General features: G+C 36.1%; 1 protein-coding gene across 2 annotated transcripts in view; it reads left to right on the top strand.

Annotated features, from left to right (window-relative positions):
- LOC306658319 (phenylalanine--tRNA ligase beta subunit) overlaps window positions 1-24,661 on the top strand; it is a 64,711-nt gene that overhangs the window by 20,836 nt on the left and 19,214 nt on the right. For both annotated transcript variants that reach the window (XM_079135137.1, XM_079135138.1), the window contains 7 exons: window positions 950-1,011; window positions 2,168-2,219; window positions 6,121-6,182; window positions 6,513-6,720; window positions 7,180-7,260; window positions 10,529-10,621; window positions 14,897-15,014. In XM_079135137.1, coding sequence (XP_078991263.1) covers window positions 950-1,011; window positions 2,168-2,219; window positions 6,121-6,182; window positions 6,513-6,720; window positions 7,180-7,260; window positions 10,529-10,621; window positions 14,897-15,014 — 676 coding nt within the window. The remainder of the gene's footprint in view (window positions 1-949; window positions 1,012-2,167; window positions 2,220-6,120; window positions 6,183-6,512; window positions 6,721-7,179; window positions 7,261-10,528; window positions 10,622-14,896; window positions 15,015-24,661) is intronic.

Here is a 24,661-nt window from a genome sequence, read left to right as displayed (position 1 = left end):
CATGAAGTTGCCCAAGATGGCCTCAAACTTGCAATTTTCTTTCTTCAGCCTTCCAAGTAGCTGGGATTACAAGCATGTGTCACCATATTTGGGTGACATATATATCAGCATAGGGTGAGGTAGAAGTTGAGCAAATTCAGAAAGGTAAACTTGAATGGCAGGACAAGGCTGGAGTATAGAGGTAGGGGAGACACATGGCATTCATGTAGGTCTTACAAAATTGGGGACATGTTAAGGTATTCTTGTTTGTAACATTTACCTGTCATTTGCCTTCAGAAAATTGTCAAGGTAATGTAGATTTAACTGTTTATTTGACAGACCTTAGGTATTTTTTCTGAAGCTTGTCTGAGAGTTAAGTATACATAAGAGCAATGAATACATTCCAATAAGGTTAGCATATTTTTTCCTACTTACTTTCACTAAAAAATTATTTACCAAGCTTATGACCCTTATTACCTACTGGACACTATTTTATATATATATTAATGCATTTGATGTTCATTGTGACAATGAGATAGGAGTTTCTATTATGTCCACTTAACAGGTAAGAAAGCTGAACTGCAGTGAGGATAACTAGCTTGTCCAGAGTCACACTGTTAGTCGTGGTTGAGCCAGTATTCGGGCAGTCTGGTTTGAGAGACTTATGAAATTGAAAACATTTAATCCAGTAATTGACCATTTATCTCTCTTGAAACGTGGTGAACTAAGGTTGGGGGTGGGGACTAAACGATTTGTCTCAGTCATGGATTGTAACTCTCAAAGAACTGCATAAATGCAGAGCACCTGAAGATAAGAATAGGCCTACTCATAAGTTTTTATTCCACTTTCTTTCTTAGAATATAAATGTAAAGGTCCCATTTTATGTTTGGGGACTAAATTGTTTTTAAATATTCATTGCCCTCTGAGTGGAGAATATATAGATTACCATAATACTTTTTTTCTTTTGCAGGCAAAAATAGTTCTTGATATTATTGTCACCATGTTCAGTGAATATTGTGAAAATCAGTTCACGTAAGTTTATCCAACATCTTTATTGATGGCTTCTGTTCTGAAGCTGAGGCATTGGGCTTTGTATTAAATATAATGATGAAAAAGTGTGATTCCTATAACTAGAATGTAGAATATGTTAGAAGAGTAAAACATATGGCTAAGTAATGTAGAAAGCAAAAAGTGAGAAATACTTTAGAAGTTTTGGCAATGTTCTGGTATTTGTAAGGGCGAGTTCCTGTCAGCTGAAGCTATCTGGGAAGGCCTTTTGGAGGCAGTGAAATTTAGACTGTATTTAGGGATTATTGGATCTGAGAATGTGAATGAGGAACAGCAACAGGCACAACTAAGCAAAGGTAGAGAAACATGAGAGCAAAATATGTATGGTATATATTTGTCAGTAATATTTCATTTTCCAAAGTGTGTGTGTGTGTATGTGTATGTGTGCGTGTGTGTGTGTGTTACTGTTTTTGGACAGGGACTTTTGAACCAAGGTGTGCTTTATCACTGAGCTACATCCCTAGCCCTTTTTATTTATTTTTTTAAATTTTGAGATAGGGTCTTGCTAGGTTGCTTAGGGCCTCCCTAAGTTGCTACGGTGGGTCTGGTACTTGGAACCTGCTTGAACTTCCCGAGTCACTGGAATTAAAGGCATGTACCTGGCTCAAAGCATGTTTTTAATTAAAAAATTAAAAAAGCCTATATGGTCCTTACTGTGTACTGTATAAATTATAATTCACAGTAAATGTATAATTGTAAAATGCATGACTGAAATTGTATGGGCTATATTAGTTGTTTTGTTTTTTTTAAAACAGTTTTTTGCATTTTTTGTATTTCAGTGGTCATAGCAGTTAACTTTTGTCATGTAACACACTACCTTGAAGAAGCCTAGGATACCACATTGGCAGAGAGTCCATACATGAGGCATGCTTTGTACTACTGGGAAATCAACTTTCAAGTGGACAGTACCTGCAGGGACATGGGAGCTTTAGGAAATAAAGTGATAGAATAATTTACATAGGAGGATTAGTTTGCACAACAGTGTTAGAGTATGATAGATTGAGTGCATTGAGGTTGGAGTTGTAGCTCAAATTAAAGATTTATTAACCATGCACAGAACTGGAATTTATGATCCATTTTTTTCTTCTTAAGCATTTTATTTCTGACATTTGTTTTTTAGGGTTGAAGCAGCTGAGGTAGTTTTTCCTAATGGAAAATCAAATACCTTTCCAGTAAGTATTTAAGAAATGATGGTGAACCCAATACTACTAAATAATGGCTTACAAGTGCTTGTGTCCTGCTGATTTAGCCATCCATCCACCCACCCACCTTTCCTCATGCCACCTATTCACAATAGCCCTGTGAGGATGGGTGCTATTATTTATGCCTTTTCTAGAAGAAGGTCCTGAGATATTAAGTAGGTTGCCTGTTTGTTAATACAGTGGTGGAGCTAGGATTTAAGTTCAGACAGACTGACATCAGATGCCAACATGATGGGTTATGTAATAACATTATAAGGCCATAATTCTTATGATTTATTCTCTTATTAACTAACTGGGTAATTTATAGTCTCACCCCCTTTACGATTATTCAGTCCTACAAATCTAAATAGTCTGTTCACACTTGAATTAACAGTTGCTAAAGGCCATCTCTGTAACTAATAAATAATTCCAGATGTATTAATAAGATTAATTCAGTAGCAAGTACAGTTATTATCAGGATAGAGAGTCTTGGTAAAAAATTTAGTATTATTTTTATTCTTTTTTCTCGTGATTCTGGGGATTGATCCCAGGGTCTTATGCATGTCAGGCAAATGCTCTTCCACTGAGCTACACCCTCAGCACCTAAACTAGTAGTATTCTTAATTAACTGAACTTACTTCCCCCCAAGATGGCTACATATAAAGACACCATTCTAAAACACGGCAGTATCATTGTCAATTAGTTGTGGTTCTGACTCAGACCATTCTTTGATGAGCTTTATTCCCTTTGGATTTTTCAGTTCCTTTGTCATTTATGAAGCGAATCAGAGCCTAAATAGTACTTGCTTTCTAAGTGGATTAAACCTGCCATGATCAAAACTCCCTCTTTTGAAAACTTTAATATTTAACAACATATTTTATTCTAGAGAATTTATTGTATGTCAAAATAACTATATAATCATAGAAGGCATAACTGAAATTACTTGGTCAATACCATTTAAAAATATTTTTTAGTTGATTTGGAATTTAGTTGTTATTTTCAGTTAGCTTTTGTTGTATAACAAACTACCCCAAGACTTACTTGCTTAAAGTAACAGCCATTTACTTATTTCATGATTCTCTTGGTCAAATGGTTCTTTTTGTCTGGCCAGCTTAGCTAATCTCTGTTGAACTTGCTCATACAGATAGCCTCTCGGCTGGTTAAATAACAGCAGGATGATCTGAAATGGCATCACTCATATGTTTCTTTCTTGTCATGGAGTCAGGGTGTCAACTCTCCCTCACCATCATCCAGCTTGCTAGCTTGGTTTTGTGTGTGTGTATGTGTGTGTGTGTGTGTGCGCGTGTGTGTGTGCTTGCACATGTGCTGCTGCTGCTGCTGCTGCTGCTGGAGCCCAGGCCCTTGTGCGTGCTGGCAAGCACTCCACCATGAGCTACGGTACACCCCCTGCCCACACTTGGGCTTCTTTAAATGATGCTGGTTGCTGGGTTCCCAGCAGCAAGAGAGCAAGCCCATTCTGCTTTCAAGCATGGTGTCCTGTTGTCCACCACCAGTCATGTGGTTAGGTTTAAGTGGTGGAGAAATAGATGCCATCTCCTGACTATAAGATCTGTAGTGTCACATTGCAAAACCTGGATGCAAAGAGATGAAGAATTTGTGATCATTTAACTACATATAGCTTTTTAGATTGTTTTTTAAAATGTCTCATTTGAGGAAAGTTTCTTTTTAATATGAGAAATTGTGAAGTATTAATAAAATTGAGTATATACTTTTGTGAAAGAGGAGAGATTTTTTTTAATTTATTTAAAAAAATTTTTTATTGTAAACAAATGAGATACATCTTGTTTCTGTTTATACATGAAGTAGAGGCATACCATTTGTGTAATCATACATTTACATAGGGTAATGGTGTTTGATTCATTCTGTTATTTTTTCCTTCCCCCCACCCCTCCCACCACTCTTTTCCCTCTATACAGTCTCTCCTTCCTCCATTCTTGCCTCCCTCCCATCCCCCATTATGTGTCATCATCTGCTTATCAGCGAGATCATTCGTCCTTTGGTTTTTTGAGAATCAGCATACTATAGTGATGCAGCCACATCAGTGTTCATAGCTGCTCAATTCACAATAGCCAGATTGTGGAACCAACCTAGATGCCCTTCAGTTGATGAATGGATAAAGAAACTGTGGTATATGTACACAATGGAATATTATTCAGCCATAAAGAATAATAAAATTATGGCATTTGCAGGCAAATGGATGAAATTGGAGAATATCATGCTAAAAGAAATGTGTTTTAGTATTTGGTTCATTTTTCTCATGTAGACGATTCCTTAAATCATTTATTTGTGTTAAGGGAGCTTTCATAAATTTGAGATCTTTCTGAAAAGGAGTAGTACACTGTTGTTTGACATTTGTTAATTTATTTTCTCCTAAACTTACATTAGAATAACTCTTAGATTGTCTTTTCAGAGGGGAAGGATCCTCTGGGGAGTTACTACCTCTTCTTCACATGAAATAGCAAAATTTCACAAATACTTTGAACTTTCTTTTCTATTTTTGGAAAAGAAAATAGTTTTGGAATAAGAAATAAGTGGTAGAGACTCAGAGCTTAATGGTTAATGGTGTGAGCTTAGGAATTAGGTTTTCTCAATTTGTTTATCAAGTCATTAGTTTGTTAGTTACTTATGCATATATTTATTCACTAAATATATACCAAATGTTTATAACCTGATAGGAATTTTTCTAAGCATTAGACTCAGCTGCTTACTGTTATTGTGACCTAGTAGTGGTTTTTCATCCCAAACTCATTCCTTATCTATAAAATAAGGATACTTACATTGGGGGACTAAGTGAGATTAGTCCCCCATACTTTTAAAGACATACTTTTAAAGTATGTCTTGTACTCTTAAGCTCACGGTAACTATTCAGTAAAGGTTCGTTACTACTGTTGTCATCTGAGCATCTAGACCAGTCTGTGCCACCCAGATTATACTGTGCACTCAGTTCACCAGGGGATCTTGATAGCCTGCAGTGTGGGCTGAACAGTGTCCCTGTCGCTGCTGAAGATCGTTAGTCTGCCTTTCTCACAAGCACTCAGATGATGCTGATTCTTTCACTCTGAAGACTGCATTTTGAGCAGCAAGACTCTGGTGTGTGGCCTTTGCTTGAATCAATACAGGCTTTTAAATGTATAGCCTTTTTGCTAGTGACATGTGTATTTTTGAGAATAATTTGATAATAAGAAATATTCGTGTTTACAAAGTGTGGAAAAGCCTAGATGGTAAGTTATGTTCCATTTGAAGAATAGTAGTATCAGTTTTTGAGATGTTCCCACCCCCGCTGTCTCCTGGAGCAGATTGATAGCCAGGACTTGGGTGATCATTGCATTTCCCCACCTGGGAAATAGTAAGAGAGAAATGTCTTAATATTCTTTTTTTTTTCCTCCCCTCTGAGGGGCCGGGGATTTGAACCCGGGTCCTTACTCATGCTAGGCGAGCACTCTCCAACACGAGCTATTTCTTCAGCTCCTGTCTTAATATTCCTAGACTCAGGATGGTACATTGTGACATTTGAATTATTCTTTCTTGGTCACACACCTGCTTGCATGAGATGAGACTGAAAATCTTTAGCAAGATTTATAAACATCTTGGAAATGATGTAATGCAGCAGTGTTTTACTGTAGGGAATGTGGAATGAGAAAAATGTTTGGCACAAGTAGTACAAATCGTCTAGCAAGTACAATGCTCATATAAGAATGTAATTTGCAAATTTGTTCTGTAATTTTAAAACATCAAGTTTATTTTCAATATGTGATTCTAGAGATACTTTCTTGGCAGGGTAATAAAGTTGCAATAACAATATTGAACTAGAAAGAGTCTAAAACTGTATTTGATGGGGAATGATTTAAGCTTTCAAACTCTTCTCTTTAAGGAACTGGCTTACCGAAAGGAGATAGTTAGAGCTGATCTTATTAACAAGAAAGTTGGAATCAGGTATGTTTTGAAAACTTCATTTATTTATTGTTGGAGAGATTTGGAATTAGGCCCTTGGAATTGATTTATCAAGTCATTATTTATTCATCTATTACTTCATGTGTAACATGTACACAGTACTTACAAGGCTATTTAGTTTTTCCTGAAAGAAAAGGGTTTCATAGCCTTTAGAGTGAGGTAAATAATGATATAGCATCAATTAGGATGTCTATTGTCAAATGGGACTCAAAAAGAAAGTTACAGTTTCAGGTAGTAGCATATCTTAAATCAAAATGTAAGCATGTTTTACATAATCCAGTGAAGTTTATGGTTTATATATTCCCTTTTCAGAGAAACTCCAGAAAATCTTGCCAAGCTCCTGACCAGGATGTATTTAAAGTCAGAAGTCATAGGTGATGGGAATCAGATTGAGATTGAAATCCCTCCAACCAGAGCTGACATTATCCACGCATGTGATATTGTAGAAGATGCAGCTATTGCCTATGGATATAACAACATTCAGATGACTCTCCCGAAAACATACACCATAGCTAATCAAGTAAGATTGCACCCTTAAATAAACACTCCTTATTGTTAGAAACTGATTATTGAATGCCAGGAAGGCTTTGAGAAAAACAGAACATAAGAATTAAGCAGTATTTGGACATGCTTTGCTATGAGAAGCATTTGCTATGAAAGGATACAAAACAGATGCCCAGATGATTAGAGTAAGTTGAAAACCTGTGATGACTAGTTCTTTGAAGAAAGACAGGTTTTGAGTATGCAGCCCTTGTTGAATCAGACTGGGAGATTCATTTTCTCAACTTGGGCCTGAAGGCAGAAGCTGTGTGTGGGAGATGTGGGGGTGGGGACAGGGTGCAATCTATGTGGATGGTGGGGTATTAGTGTGTGTGTCGGGGGTGGGGGTTGTATCCTTTTAATGACATGTTCAGTATAAATCTATTATTTTTTAAGAAACAGATATTATTGAGGTGAAATAAAGGGAATTCTTTTCTAGTTTCCTTTGAACAAGCTCACTGAACTTCTCAGACATGACATGGCAGCAGCTGGATTCACTGAAGCACTTACCTTTGCTCTGGTATGTCTTAAAACATGCCGTTTCTGCTCAGCTGATTGTTTACTTTGAATTATTTATTCTATGATTCTGTATATATACAAGTTTTTAAAATCTAGACTGCTAAAATTTCCCAATTATAGAATAGCTTTGTTACTAGAGATTGTACAATTTCTGGTTTAAAAAATGTTGAGAGGTTTCTGTATATAGTCACAGGAAAAACATAAAGGTCTAGAAAAATTGCCTTAAATGACAGATGACAAAATATTTTATAGTTTCGTGTAAGTGTTGAGGATTCCTAATGAATTGCATAACCATATTTATGAAGTTGGAATATTTGGTCTTGATTTGGTCGCGGCTGTGCCCTCTAGATGCCGCCCTGGTTAAGGTCTCGTGGACTGCTCCACATTAAACTTATTTCTTCGTCTTTGAACATGTTCACAAACATTTGCTTTGAGTTGAAAAGCTGACATAAAAGGCCTAAATCAGGAAATGGAGTTTTATTACAAAATCAGAAGGAAATCTCCCTCCCTCACCAGAATGACCATTTAAAAGAATAAAATATGTATGCAATTTGTAGACTTTTTTCCTGTTGCTGAGCATTTTTGTGGTGCCTGTAGTGGAGTTTATGAGCATTCAAGTTTCAGTTTAACAACCTTAGGGAGGAGTTACTGCTTGTACCCCAATTCAGTGCCAGCCCTGAAATTCTCAGTCTTTTAGAGTATTTCAGAGACTGTCTAGGTTTTCTAGTTTAGGCCTTGATTTTTCTGAATCAGTAGTCACTCTTTCAGCAGTTGGTGAGCATGTGTTACTGTGCTAGGCACTATGCCAGAGACGAAGTCTGAAACTGAAAGAGAATATGAGTACCTAACACGTTTTCCACAACAGCAGAACCATGACCAGAATCCTGGCCTTTGGATTCCTAGAGCGGTGCCTTACCATTGTCTCCCGTGTGTACTACTTTTATCCAAGCACCATGTCATTCAAATATAGCACACACACATTTCCAGTCATGAGCACCTACATTTATATAAAGGGAAATATAAAAAATAACACTGAGAAATGTACTTTTTTAAAAAAAGTTTTTATTCTTTTTAGTTGCTCATGACAGTAGAATGTATTTCGTCAGACACACATGAAGTATAATTTTCCATTCTTGTGGTTGTACGTGACGTGGAGCATAGGAAAGTTATGTCTGATTCATTCTACTCTCTTTCCTATTCCCATCCCCGCCCCCTTCCTTTCATTCCCCTTTGTTTAATCCAGTGAACTTCTACTTCCCTACATTTTTTTGTTGGGGGGTGGGTACCAGGGTTTGAACTCAGGGACACTTGACTACTGAGTCACATCCCCAGCCCTATTTTGTATTTTGTTTAGAGACAGGGTCTCACTGAGTTGCTGGCTTTGAACTTGCTATCCTCTTGCCTCAGTCTCCCAAGCTCCTGGGATTATAGGTGTGCACCACTGTGCCTGGCCCCACTTTTCTTTTTAATATATAAGTGGCATAGGAATCAAGACCTTCTCATCTTGATGAATTTGAGCTTTACAGATCCCATAGAGTAAACCATGACAATTCCCCGCCCTACTTCTAATCCTGTTTTCCTCCCCAGATCTAATTGCTGTTAAAATTCTGGCATTTGTTTTCCCTGCCCTTCTGTGTTAGTGGTGTATTCTGATGTAACTATGTAACTTGGTGTATCTTTGGAAGAACACATAAGCAAACAAGGGCAAGCGACTGTAGGGGCATTCACCCTGTGCTGAGGGTCTTATGTACAAAATTCCATTTCTTTCTTCCACAGCAGTTAATTTGAGTCACTCCCTGTTGTCATTTGGCTGTGGACCAGATTCCAGCCCAGTCCTGTTTTTTCATCCAAGGCTAGCGACTGAATTAGAGATGTTAGAAACAGCCTGTTTGGCTGTCCACAGTCACTTTTTAGCACATTTGTTGCTTATCACAGGAGGAAGAGAAAGGTGCTAGAGTGTTTCCAATTTCAAATAACAGTTTTCCTTTCACCATTGAAATTCAGTATTTGAAAAGTTACACATTTTATAAGGAAACATAAGCATTACTGAGTTAAGTGGCCTGTAATGTTATATACACTTTAACACAAGAGTAATGGTGGTTCTTTTACCTATTCATTGACTTCCCAAGTACCAGCAGTTCATACCCCATCATTATGATTTTGCTATATCTGCATAATAGTTGTATTATTCTTTTTAAGTTAGCTTGTTTTAAAACTAAATATCTCTTTATCATTTTCCACCTCTAGCCAAAGCAAGTCAGGGAGTTCTCTTTTGCTATATTTGGACATGACTTCAGGATCTTTCCCAAGAGAGCACGACAGGAATCCCCAGAGCTGGCTTTAGCAGAAAATTGAATTCTTTTTACCATGTCAGTTTTTCTACACCGTTTTTGTTTTTTTTTTTTTTTTTTTTTTCTCTCTTTTTGAGTGATATACAGGTCAATTATTCCTTGAAAACTATTTTGTGAAGCAGTACAATGAGCAATCATTTACTCTCTGCCAGGCAGTGTGAATGCATCATTTCCTTATCTCATTTATTATTGAACTTGATGTATCTAAAAAGTCTGAGTTTTATTTTCATAACTTTTGCATACTGTCCTGGTTTCTGAGGTGGACAAGCATTTTCTTTTTTTGATGGGAGGGTACTTAGCAGTTTGCTACCATGAGCTTCATCAGGCAGGTACAGGGAAATTAAATGGTAATTAGAAAAAACTTTGGGCAGAATTCAGGCCTCTTGAATTCTCTCAGTTCTACCATTCTGCCACACAGAGCGGATTCAGCAAGGATTACATTGCTAGTCAAACAAAGTCATGGGGAGTTCCCAGGAGACAGAGAGAATTTCTGAAATCATTAGGAACATTTTTATGGAAGAAGGGGAAAAGCAGTCATTTAAATAGAGCTTCAGGGAATGGCTACAAGTGGGGATGGGAGGCATTTCAAGTAAAGGCAGGGGAAAGTGTAAGGCTCAGGGTATGGACGAAGATCAGGTGATTAGAAAGATAAATGGGAGACTCGCTTAGGAAGGACCTGGGTATGGGTTATACTACCATCTGCACTTGAAAATTTTACTTTAGCTGCTTATCATGGCCAGAACTCATCATAAGAGAATTATTAATGTTAAATTATATCTTCTTTGTACCTGAAATTTATAAGTTAATTATTAAAACTTACTGACTTATATAGAGAATATAAATTGCTGAGACCATTGCAAGTTCACTGATAGCATTTAATCATTTTCCATATTAATTTATTTTGTGTGTACTTCTTAGTGCTCCCAAGAAGATATTGCTGATAAACTTGGTTTGGATATCTCTACAACAAAGGCAGTCCACATAAGTAACCCTAAAACAGCTGAATTTCAGGTAAGAATTTTAAGTATATAAGAATTCATCTAAAAACAGAATGAGTGTATGATTTAAGAAAATTCTTCGGTTATTATACCTCAGGTAGTGAAACCAGAATTTTTTAATAGTTTCTTCTTAGATAAGTTTACAGTTGATTCTTATGTGGTTTGCTGATGAAAATTCTTAGTTTATGTGTGTGTGTGTGGTAGGATCAAACCCAGGCCTTTACACATACTAAACAAGTGCTCTATCATAGAGCTTCCAGTTCCCAAATTTATTCAAACTTATTAACTTTAAATAGCCCCATCTCTTTCATATTAATATACTCTCACTTGATTTTCTTCTGTTTTTTTAACTCAGGCTTTAGAGAAAATTGACTTCTAGAATCAAGAAGAATGTGAGAACTAGAAGAATCTGCTATTATCAAGTTAATGCTATTATAAATAATATCCAAACTCTTTGATTTTAGTTTCTTTGGACCTTGGTTTTCTTTCTTTCTTTCTTTAATATTTTTAGCTGTAGATGAACACAATACCTTTTATTTATTTTTTTTGCGTGGTGTTGAGGATCAAACCCAGTGCCCCGCACATGCTAGAGAAGCACTCTACCACTGAGCCACAACTCCAGCCCAGACCTTGGTTTTCATTTATGTAAAAGTAGGGGTTTGGATTAGTTTAAAAATTCCACATTTTTTAATATACAACTACATATTAGACCAATATTTGCATAGAATAATTTTTCAGTAAATCTTAATACATTTTTATTATTACTTGCTTGTTTCAAATGTAAAAACCCACCCCCACCCCCCATTTCATTTGTCAGGCATGATAGATTTCTTGAGATGTGATAACTGCTACTATGGTCTTCAGGGTTTATATCCTGGCTTATCTATTTTATGTAAGTGGAGGGAACAAATCAGCAATGTACTAAGTGTCACTATAAATAGCTATGGCTTAACTTATTTAAGAGGCAACATTTCTACATAAAATACATTAGAGATGAGAGATTGTCTTTTAGACTTGACAGATTCTATATTTTACCTCTGCTTTGCCAACAGATATATTCTACCACTACTAGTATGACTCACAGGTTTCTGTTTATTTATGGTTAAATTAAATATAAAATTGCTCATGGACCTATAACTAAGTTCTTTCCCTGCATTTTATTCTAAACTTTGGGCTCATTTCTCATAATACATATTTTTAGAGACTGGATAAGACAAGAAAAATATTTAGGTAAAATATATAAAATTTCATTCTAATCATTGTAAACAAAATTGGAGAATATTATCTCTCCTCCTCCCAAATTTATTAATATCCTCAAATGTCCATTCCTTTTTAAAATTTTCCCAATCTCATTTTTTTAAACAGTTTGAATTGGAATTCAAATGAGGTTAATGCATCAAAATAGATTGATATGCTTCTCAAGTTTAATCTGCAGATTGCCCATCCACTCTTTTTTTTCTCTCTCATTGTCTCTCACTCTTTCCCTCCCAAACCCCACCCTTTCAATTTGTTGAAGAAACTGGGTCATTTGGCTTGTAGAATTCCCACATTTAGGATTTTGATGAATATATTCCAGTGGTTCCTGTATTTCTAATAAACTGGTAGTTAGCTCTAGAAGCTTGATTAGATTCAGTCTTAATTATTTTGTATTGCTGTATTTAAGCAATTAGGCTTACTATAAAGTAAACTAAAAAAAAAAAAATTAAGAAAAGCTGTTTCAAAAATCATTGGTTTAGTTGGGCATGGTGGTACACATCTGTAATCCCAGCTGTTTGGGAGGTTGAGATAGGAGGATCATAGGTTCTAGGCAACTTAAACCCTGTCTCAAAATAAAATGAAAAATAAAAAGGACCAGGGATGTAGTTCAGTGATATGGTGCTTTCCTAGCATGTGTGTTCTGATCCCCAGTGCCACAAAAAGAAAAGAAAAAACAAAAAAAAGTTTGTTTATAGTCTAGTAGGTTAAACTTCCTCTTATGTTACATTGTAGTTCTCCCTACCCAAGGGAAATGTGTTCCCTGAAATCAAACCTTATGTGTACTGTTTTTTCCTATACACAGGTGTATCTATGGTAAAGTTCAATTTATGAATAAGATACTGTAAGAGATTAACAAAAGCTAATAATAAAATGGAGCAATTTAACAGTGTACTAAGTAAAGGTTATGTGTGAATGTATACTGTTTCTCCCCAAATACCTAATTTTACTGTAGATCTTAGGCATCTTGCCATACTGTATTTTTTTTTTTTTTCTTCTTTTTTCTTAAGTTAAAACTGTCACCTTTTCATTTAAAGGAAATACTTTACAGCTGTTCTTTTACGTATCTGAATTGCCAGCATCACTGCTCTTGCACTTTGGGGCCATTATTAAGTAAAACAAAGGTTACTTAACAGCACTGCATACTGCTGTAGGTGATCTGATAACTCAGGTATCTTCCCAGTGCCCGTTAGGCAGGTGCCGCATAGAGTGGATACACTGGACAGGGAGCTGATTGGGAGCCCTTGTTATGCTACTCAGGGTGGCACTCAGTTTAAAACTTGTGTAATATTTTCAAACCATAGTTGACCACAGTTAACTGAAACTATGGAAAACGAAACTTAGAATAAAGGTGTATACTATAGTTTTATTTCTGTGAATGGTTTGGGCACTTTTTCCTCATTGCTAAGGTGAACAGTACTTATAAAAGCACCAAGCTAGAGGCTAATAGCAGATTGCTGGTAGAATGCTAAGGAAGTTGTTCTTTTTCTCCCTTCGACACAGGATCCAGCAAGTCCATTTAGGACTTTCTGTTAACTTGTGTAGGATCTAGCAGGGGCTGCAGTTTTAGCTGGGGTATCCAAGCAAACCTCTGTAGGAGTGAAAATTTGAGCAGAGATGTGAAGGAAGTGAGATGGCCCTTTGTCAATCTGGAGGAAGATCATATGAAACAGGAAAGAGCAAGGGCAGAAGCCCCACAATGGAGACCTGCTTGCTGACCAGTACAGTGTCCAGTGTGGCTGGAGTGCAGTAAGCTAGGAAGAACAGCAGGAGTTGAGAGGGAGCCAGGGTCAGATCCTATAGAGCCCCATGTAGGACACATTTTTTTTCCCAAAATTTAATGGAAATCTGTTGGCAATTTTTGAGCAGAAGAGTTACATCATCTGAATTAAGTACTGAAGGACTGTAGAGAATGGACCGTAAGATGGGCAGGAACAGCCTAAGAAGCTCATGTCATAGTTTGGGGCAAAAACAGTGGTGCTAGCCACATATGGTGGCACATGCCTCTAATCCTAGTGACTCAGGAAGCCGGAGGCATTGCAACTTCAAGGTCAGCCTAGTAACTTAGTGAGACCCTAAGCAACTTAGTGAGACCCTGTCTCAAAGTAAAAGATTAAAAGGGATGGGGATGTGGCTTCATGGTAAAGTGCCCCAGGTTCAATCCCAAGTATTCTGCACCCCCTCCCAAAACAGTGGTGCTTAGTAGGAATATGTAACAACAAATCCTACTGCTAATGTATAATATAATGCAATAATAAAAAGGTAGGGGACCTAATGGTGCTTAGAGTCTGCTATAGAGTGTAGCAATAATGTCATACCACTGCTCATAAAACCCACATATTAACATATGTTGGAAAAAAAGTGAGAAATCTACCTTATAGACAAAAGGAATAAAGTCTTACTTTTTTTAAAGAACTGGGATGTGCATTTCTTTGACGAGTAAGAATGAAATGATTGCACATATTTTCTTAATTGCTTTAGTAAATAAAAACAGAATTGCAGTCACTGACTGCTCATGGCAGCTATATAATTTTTTAATGGCTACATATTTATATTATATTTTCCTTCTTGTTCTCATATTTAATTGCATTTACATTTTCCCTGGTCCTGGTTTTTTAAAAATCTGATTAATTTATATTTAATTAATTGGATTATTGATATTTCTTGTCATCTACTTCATTTACTTCTGAAATGAGGCAGGATATGAAAATTTACATATTTAAAATCTTGAAAGCCGACTTCCATTTTAAAAATGATAATGGAATAGAATAACCATTGCTTAGGTAAGAGCAATTGTAGTTTAGATTCGTCACTTATTTTTTTAATCAATTTATTTTTTATTTTGTAAATTTGGAATTGAGAATATTTTCAGTTCTTTTAGTGACCTGGAATTTAAAATTTAAAATTAACTTAAATATTAGGCATTGCATTTTTCAGAAGTATGGTCCTCAGAAGCCGTGGAGTCTGATTTGTCCTTTACAAGGTGGGCTTTGGGTCCTATTTGGTTAGTGCAATTTCATGTCTTCTCCTGTAGGTGGCACGCACTACCCTTCTTCCTGGCCTCTTAAAGACCATAGCAGCAAATCGGAAGATGCCTCTTCCTCTGAAACTGTTTGAAATCTCTGACATTGTAATAAAAGATTCTACCAAAGGTAAGAATGAGTCACTTTTGACTTGCATACTTTTAAAACATCTTTTATTATGAAAATTTTAATTCTATATAAGAGAAACTAATATAATTATCCCTGTGAATCTATCATCTACCTTGCAACAGTTATCAACATATCTTTCATCTATATCCTTGTCACATATATGTATGTGGGTATATATATATGTTTTTTATATATATATACTATATGTCATATATACTATATACATATATATATATATATATATATATGTATTTTTTTTTTTTTTCCTGGGGGACTAGAACCCAGAATCTTGTGCTTGCTAGGCAGGCACTCTACTACTGAGCTACAGACCTTAACTACCCCTCACTTTTTTTTTTTTTTGGAGACAGGATCTTGGCTAAGTTGCTGAGGCTGGCCTTGAATTTGTGATCCTTTTGCCTAATCTCTCAAGTTGCTGGAATTACAGGGATGTGCCATTGCACCTGGCTTTCCATATTATTTTAATGTAAATCATTTCATTGGCAAACACTTTAACTCATATTTCTGAAAGATAAGCACTATCACTTTTGTTTGTTTTTTAATAACTCGACAAAACTATCACACCTTATCATGAAATTTCCTGGTGTTTAAATTTTTCCCATTGCTCCACAGATGTATTTTTTAATTGAAATCCTATCAGTGTCCAAATATTTACTTACTAGGTCTCTTATTTGTTTGACTGGAAAACACATTTTAACAAAGAAATTTAGTAATATTCATGAGGAATCCTATTAAAACCTCAACTTGAAAAGTACCATGAAGGGCTGGAAATGCAGCTCAGTGGTAGAACACGTGCTTACATGTGTGAGGCCCGCTGGGTTTAATCCCCAGCTCTGCAATAAATAAATAGATATAAAAAAGGAGAAAGAAAGCACTTGGAATATTTTTTTGCCTTATATCACATGATTTGTATACATATAATTTTAATGTACTTGATATCTTGTCATTTTAGATCCCCAGCACCATGTTGTACCAGTGATTTTTTAATGTGTTTTATCATATATGTCCTTTTTGACTATGGTTTAGACTTTGGGTATAGCCAGTTTTTTGATCCATCACTTGAGGTGCAGTGGTTATTTAATAAATATATCCTAAATTCAGTAAGTATCTGAACCTGAGTGTCAAGTCTGTCTCAAAGTTTGTATCTCTGGTGTCTAGTGCAAGTCTGACTAGAGCTCTATGCAGCGGTCCCTTGGTGATAGTGTCTCAACTGACTCACTGCTAGCAGCATTCCTTGGTTCCCTGATTTTAATGCTAACAGTATTTATTCAGTGGTTCTTACTTCAAACTCTGCAAGATTCAGAGTGTTTTATTTTGAATTGGTTGGTAGAAGCAGAGACCTTTTCCTCAATTTCTTAAGATTCTAGTAGATATCATTCTTAACTATCAAAAATAGTCAAAAACAGTTGGCTAAATCAGTTCATGTTGGAAACTGATTTTCTGGAGGTATGAGCACCTTGATTTTCACATGGAGACTCTCCATAGCAAACTTTTCATCCAAGATTCAATTCTGTCTTTTTTCTTACATGGTCCCATTTAACAAATTGGAAAATTCAGACAAGAAAACTGGTAATTTGCCCAGGGCTTCATAAAATATTGGACTTGGGGATGGGGCCAGAATTTAGTGCTTGGTGTGCATATCATTAGAGAATAAATGTTCATTTTAATATCAGTTTATGTAGAGTTTTCTCTGGGTTATAAATCTATAATAGATTTTGGAAAACATTGTTAGTGCCAGCTGCAAATAGTTTTTAGTGTTTTTATGACTTAAACCCTCCATTGGTGCAGGTAGTTCTAGGGAATTTGTTAATAAAATTGCAGTGTCACGTTTATTTGCTTACTTTGATTTTATTTTCCACCTTGGTTCTTTGAGTTTTATATTGTCTTGTTCCTTGGTGATCTATTTATAAATGTATAATTAGGTTAATTACACTAGATTTCCTTATAAGTTTTGTAATACTCTTTCGGTAACGGTCATTTCCTAATTATCAGGGCTCTCTCGGGGCTCTGCAGGGCTGGGCGTGCTCACAAGCAGGTATCTCAGTGGAAGATGAGTGTAAGGAGCAAACTAGGGTCCCACAATTGCTGCAGAGCAAGTTTGAGTTTAAGTTTTACTGTGTTGCAATCCTGTGTAGAAATGTCTGAGCTATTTTTCTTTTAATCTTTGTGTTGGGAAGGCGCAGGTGTGAACCGCTGTGATTCTCTTTCTGGCTTTAGTGCCCAAGTTTTGAGAAACTCCCCTGTAGAGAGATTGGTCTCAAGTGCTAGAGCTGTCTCCCATTTTTGAACAAATCACCTCCATGATTACCCCCGTACCCAGTTCATATGCTCTTTATTCTGTTGTATTCCATTCCATGATGGACAAAAAAATCTTGTCTCTTTTGTATCTTTTTTAGTTGAAATTATTCTGTTCTGTTTTCCCTGTTGATTTCATTTCTATCTGATTCTACTTTTGCCCGTTGTCTCACACTGGTTTATTCTTTTTCTTTAATATTTTCTATCATATCAATAGGATTTGAAAAATGAAGGGAGGTAAATATGCTCAGCAAATCTGCCATCTTGAAAACATAGGCTTGCTTTAATTTATTTGGAGTATGTTTTCTGTTTAGGTGGGCCTGGATTTTATTTCATAACAAAGGCAGCCTTTCTGATGGAGTATTCTAAATATGTGCATGTGGGTTCCCTGTTTGTCATCTGGTGTGCATGGAAGTCTCCGTAGGAGAGGCAGCACAGCACCATGGTTCTGCAGACACCAGCCACAGTGCTTGGTGCTTCAGTCATGGCTCCTCATTTACCAGCTGCTTCCCTTTAGGCAGTTTACTTAATCTCCTATGGCCCAGTTTCTCCATCTGTACAATGGGAATAATGATAAAACTTATTTTATTAAATTGGTTAATAAGGATTAAGTAATGTTAACGTTTGGAAAGTTATTTTTGGAGTAATTCGTTACCTACTTCTTTTCAATGAATTCACACGTGCGTTTTTACCAGTAACCACTTCTCTGTTGGGTTTACCTTAGCCATCTCTTCCTAAATAATTAAATTTTTTGAAGCAAAGAATCTAATTAATCAAAAGTTAAATGATAGAGCAGTTTTCCAATTAACATGAATATGTCCCCAAATGCCTGATAATGGAAGTAGTCCTTAAACTACAGCAGGTTCAAAAGGGTTGGAAATGTTTGGCAATTATGAGCCAGACAATCTCATTTGGCACATTAGTAGAGAGTATTTTGAGTTCCTTTTCATTGTAGGGATTGCTTTAGAGTATAAGAGAAAATTTCCAGTGTTGAGGGAGGCAGATTTGTGAGCAGATTCTTCCAGATTGTAATCAGAGAATGTCCAAAGTACCCTGGGAATGCAGAGAAGGGAGTGATAACAGTCACTGACTCTTTTCATAATATCAAGAAAAACCAACAATCCTACCTCATGTCAGTATCAGGTTGGCAAGCATATCTTTCAGAATGGAATGAAAATGGAATCTACCGGATTTCAGAATGATTCACACCATTTCTGTTTGACCTGCATTTCTGTAGGAAAGGTTGCTAGCTCCTATTTTCATGTTTGACCTAACTGGACATTTTTTATTCTAATGTGGAGTTTTTTGACTGACCATCCATGTTGAGTGAGACTGTCAGTCTGCCAGTTTAGAGACTGAGTCAGGCATACTTCACACTCATTAAGATTTCTACTCTAAACCAGATACATTCAGGTTCTTTGAGGGTAAGCCAATTATTGCATTTATTGAGTCTCGAAATCTGAAGTTGCTGCAACATTTAAAAAAATAGCCATGACTCAAGGGAGTAAGCTGATTTATCCCTGTGGTTGGGCAGAGTGGCATGTGTTTTTGGAACTAGAGGTTGAATGCAGATTCTGCCTGGGGTAAATTTTTCAGCTTTGTAACTGGGAAGTCAGCAGAGGAGCACTGGAGCTGCCATATCAGGCTGCTGTGTGAGTCAGTGGTTGGTTTCAGTTGATGATACTTTTGTTCGTTTTTTCATTGTCAAGAATAACTAAACTACACCCTGCATAGTAAGAAAAAACTGCAGAGGGCAAAGAACCTACATGGGAATCGCTGATCTTTCTGCTCAGACAAGCAGCAAAGCAATTATACTTTGCACAATCCATTATTCTGACTTTTAACACAGATTGAATTCTGTAATCACAGTTTATTCCTCAGTGGTCACCAAAGCTGCCAGTATGCCGAGAATCTCACCGAAAAGGCAAGAGAAGACACATTACTGGGTTGAGGGAGTTTTAGTTGAAAAGGAATGAGAACTTGAGAATGAAGATTATTTTGGCCTTGTAAAGTATAGAGGGTGATTTAGATACAGATATCCAGTTGTCTTTGTTTTTTTTTTTTTTTTTGTACTGGGGATTGAACCCAGGGCGCTTAACCCCTGAGCCACATCCCCAGCACCCCCACCATCCCCTTTATTGAAATGTGCCTATGGAGGACCTTCATGATCAAATGCCATGCATTTTGGTTTCAACTGCATTTAGAATTCTTTGGATATTAGTAGATATTATAGTAGATGGAATAGATTAAAGGCTGTTGACCATGCGAAGGGCCGCGGTTAATTTCTCTCTCTTCACGAAGCGTACTTACTTCACTTCTGGCTCAGACCACATCTCCATTCTCCAGAGCATTTGAGCAGCCGTGGTTTAAGCTGTGCTCTCCTCCCAACTCTGTCTCGTTTCTAAAGTCACACATTCTCTCTGAAGCCTTTCTAAATGAGAGAATGGTCTACTGCATACCTTACTTAGTATGATGATGGAAATTCAGAATTTTTAAAAAAACTTTTAATTACAATATATATTTAAGATTCTGTTTCTTTCTCCTCCCTTGACCATTGTGTCTGCTGTAGAACATAATGCACTCTCTTGGCTTTTATGATTGGGTTTAATCTTTTCATTTGCTGTCAGTTTGTACCACATATGTACATCAGTATTTGTCTTATAGTCTAAGCTATTAAAACATAGGGGCACATGTAAGGCCCTGGGTTCAATACCCAGCGTCACAAAAATAAGAAAAGAGAGAGAGAGAGGAAAGAACCAGATCTATGCAGGTTTTTTTTTGTATAACTGTATGCTTGATAAAGAGCTCAATAAAAGCATTTCATTATGGACTTGTGAAATACCTCAGTTCTGAGAAATTGTCCATTAATGCTGGAACCCTCAAATAATGGAAGATTATCTAGTATCCACATGTGGAATGTGGTTTTCTGAAAAGGGCTTATGTCATCAGTCTGGATTAATTTAATTTCACTATTTCATATTTTTGGCATGTAGAATTTCCAATTAATAATTAAAAAAATATGGGTATAGGGAGCATTGACATTAACAATTTTTGAAGTAGCATCATTCGCATATGTGATGGCATCTTAACTGTGTAAATATATCATTTTTAATATAGAAAGTTATTTTAGTATGTTTGGTTCCACATAGTTAAGATCTGCTAACGTGAGTATAATGTACTCTGTCATGCATTGAATATTGTATTTTTTTAATAGATAAAAATCCATTCCAGGTTTATGTTAACTAAATAAAAGCCAACCCACAAGGACATAACTTTTCCCCTCATGCATTGAGAAGGTCATAGATTTTTCCTCACATTTGTTTCTTGGCTTTTCAGCATTAGTTAAAAATTAAAGTCTTACTTTGGTACTATCATATAGAAGCATTTTAAGGCAAATTGTTTCTAAGATTTCTTGTGTTTTAAAAATTAAAAAATTATTTGTAATGTCCTTAAAAGTTTTCATGAATATATGTTTTTAATTAAGAATAATTTTGTTATTTTCCTACTTAAAAAGTAAAGTGCCCAACTTCTCCCAAATCTTGTATTTGGAATTGGTTTCCAGACTTTGTATGTGAGTATGCAGCCATGTGTTTGACTTTCTATATGTAGCCATAGATATAGTTAAATACATTTTAGTGTTTACACAAATGGGATTATACTTTACCTATCCTGTTCTGTACTTTGGTTTTTCTCTCTGAACACATTTTATTCACCTCATTAATTTTAATGGCTAGATAATATTTCATATGGTTTATTTATGTAAACTATTTAGGATGAATATATAGTTATCAGAATTTTATTAAAACAACATCTGTTGCAGTGAATATCTTTTCCCTTATAAAAAGACATATTTTTAGAAATAGAATTGGTCACTACATTGATGTACACACTTAAGCGTTTGATAACGTGTCAAATTCTCTTCCAAAGAGGAATTTTCAAAAAAAAAATCTCTATCTGTTCCTACCACGAGAGTGTCAAGTTCCCTTTTTCCCTGTGTTAAGTGTGATCACAGGATGCTTGTAGCCTTTATGAATCATTTAGGCTGCATTGAAATGCATTGAAATGAGTAAAATTTGCCATCTAAATTATAGGCTGATGGGTGCCAATATTTGAATATATTTTAAAATAAGGTGATACATTTTATTTGTCTTAGTTTGGCCAGACTATTAATTTGAGATTCTACATCAGCCCCTGATTATCCCAGAAGCCTTTTGGTCTCCCAGTACCTTTAGGGCTTCTAGGTGAATATGAGAATAGGTATGAAAAGTATCTGTTGGAGATTCTGTGCAGTATGCTAAAAATAACTAAGCACCATTAATTTACTTAAAATCATTGGTGCTTTGGTGAAAGAAGATCTATACCAAGTAGGAGCCTATTCTAGAACTTTGAGTTATATGCAATAGACATATACTTGGGATATCAAATACCTTTCTTTTTTCCAAAAAAAAAAAAAAAAAATCATTTGGCATATTCTTTCAGCTTATAGAACTGTAGCTAGCTGCCCCTCCTTTTGGTGGCTTAGATCAGTCCTCTCCAGGCTGTACTTTGAAGTCTGTGAAATACATGGATAATTTAGGCTGACATACTTGGCAGACCCATTTAAAAAGCAGAATTGTTTGATGGCATGACACAAGAGGTCTGTTAACTGAGTTATAAAGAACTGAGGCATTTCAACAAACCCTAGCTTGGCATGAAATTTAAATAGTTCTTATTTTGTGGTGTGCAGTCAGTGAACTTCCTATGATGTAATATGGTCTCTCAGTGCAAAATATTAGGAAATGGAAATTTTACTATACCTAGCTATTTCTCTAAGGAGGAATGGATGGAATCAAAAATGTGGTTATTTTCTCTTTAATTCCATTCAGTTAGAGTAGAGAGACCTTGATGTTAAGATGTGAGTAAACAAGTCTAGAAGCATTGATAACCCTTGGGAAAGGTGAAAAACCAGTCAGTCAGTGATGGGGTAGGGAGGGGGCACCAAAATAATGAATTAATCTAGTTATTAGGGTATATTTAAAACATAGCCCTAAAAACCAGTGGCCTTTCTTAAAAATATTACAAAATTAAATCTAAAAATATATAGTTAATTGTTCTATGGGTATGTTATAAACATCCTCAAACTTTGCTTGAATAAAATAGAATTTAATTTTATAAAATTCTGTATGTTTTATTGTAATTTCATTCTCATCACTATAATCAGTTGATTTTTTAAAAATTCTGTTTTTGATCCAGATGTGCTACTCTTACCAGAAAGGTAAATTTTATGTAATTTGGCAATGAAGAAAACTATTCCAAGGCAAAGGTTACCAAAATAAAGCTTCTAGTTTATGTTGCTAAGCTCTCTGAATGGTGGCATTACTGTTGGGCCATTCTCTCATAATAAAAATGGAACTACAAAGTAGTTTCAATACATGCCTGTGTGTTAAAGTGGAAGCATGTGACACCAACAAATGGGTACCACATGGCAGAAATACCCAGAAGCAAGTCAGTAGTATGAAAGGGATAATTTAGTTCTGTTTCATTTTATTTTTTTCCCTTTTAGGAGGAGAAAGAGTGTGTGTGTTTGTGTTCCTACCGTAGAATTAGGCCCCTCATTTAAGTTTATGCACATAGTTGGTTTAGTGGGGTTTAATCCTGCCTGATTTCAATATTGATCTTTATTCTTACACCTTTGCTTGTAACTTTTAGATACCAGATTCCTTTGTCCTTGAAAATGGAAATGGTGGAGAGCGATAGCATGGTGCTCACTTTCTTACCTCAGCTGCTGGATTCTTTGTTGCTTTAGAACATGGCCCACTGCTCCTGGCCTTGATAGTTGTTTGGGTGTGCTTAATTCCTTTTCCCGGCTTTAGTCATTTATTCAGAAAATAATTATCGAGGGATTAGTACGTGCAAGCCCTACACCATCTAGGGACATCTCGCATTGAGTGCCGTGAACATAGTATGCACTGAGAACTGTTAACCTGGCAACAGCAGTTATTTCTCCACGTCTGTTCAGTCAGAACCTTAACTCAGAATATCCTTTCTGTAAGTTACAATACTGTTGATGACTTCACTGATTTAAAAGACTGATTTATTTCAGTTGCTTACATGGAATTCTTAAACATCATGAAAATAAGCACGTGTATCAAACAGTTTCAAGAATGCACATCTTTGCCCATTGCGTGTAATCCCAGCAGCTTGGTAGGCTGAGGATCAAAGTTCAAAGGCCAGCCTGGGCAACTTAGGAAACTGACTCAAAATTTTAGAAGGGGGCGGGGGGGCGGGGGGGGGGCATTGGTACAGTTGGGGTGTAGCTCAGTGGTGTAATGCCACTAGGATCAATCAGTCCCTTGCACTCAACACTTTTGACTATATTAAGTAGGTATATAGCCATGCATAACTTGGCTCTTATATTGTTTCCATCTAAATTCTTTATGGTGTACTTTGTAGTAGTGGAAAGAGCAGGGTTTTAGAGTCACAGTCCTGATCATATCCTGATTTTGTAATATATTAACTATGTAATTAATTATAATAAACTGCAGCCAGTTAACTTGATTTGGGGCAAGTTCTTAGTCACTCTTGAGTTATTGTTTCTCCTTATGTTTTATGAGGACTGTAATACCTACCTTGCATAGTTGTCTTGTGACTTCAGTAAGATTATAGAAAGATTGGTATGTAGGCACTAAATACGTGACACATGGTAGATTGTCAGTTAATGTTAGTTTTCCTTTTACCCCATTTGTATGCACACTTTTATATTACTTTCATATTATTGTACAGTGTCTTAAAGTACCCAGGTTCCTTTTGGGTATTCAGACAAAAATCTTACATATTTTATGTCAACTCTGACTAGTATCTCTTACCTGCGGTGATCATTTCTGTGGAAGAGCTTTTGCTTAGTATGTGGTAATATGAGGTAGATTCTCTTTTCAGTCTGTGTCCCCAGACAGACATTAGTTTGTAGACATAAGTTGATTTTCTTTTCCTAATGTGAAAAGCAGAATGGAACCAACGTTCATTTAGTGTGTATGTTAGAGCATTCATCTCTAGAATTTATTACAGGGCTGCAGGTTTATATACCTATTATAAAGTTAATGATACTGTTGCCTTTGAGTCTTCCTTTATATGCTGTGCACTTTTTAAAAAATTATCACCACACCATCCAAAACAATTCCATCACCTGAAAACCCCACATGCTGTTTCGTGTTTGTCATGTTTTCCCCACACCTATGGCAGACAACCCCTGCTTTCTGTTGCTGTAGTTTTGCCTTTTCCAAAATGTCATGTAAGTGGACTCATACCTTCAGAAACTTCTGGAGACTAGCTTCTTTCATTCAGCACAGTGCCACTGA

Source organism: Sciurus vulgaris (assembly GCF_902686455.1).
Source record: "Sciurus vulgaris genome assembly, chromosome: 3".
Taxonomy (NCBI): Eukaryota; Metazoa; Chordata; class Mammalia; order Rodentia; family Sciuridae; genus Sciurus; species Sciurus vulgaris.
This window is presented reverse-complemented; position numbering and strand designations above follow the sequence as displayed.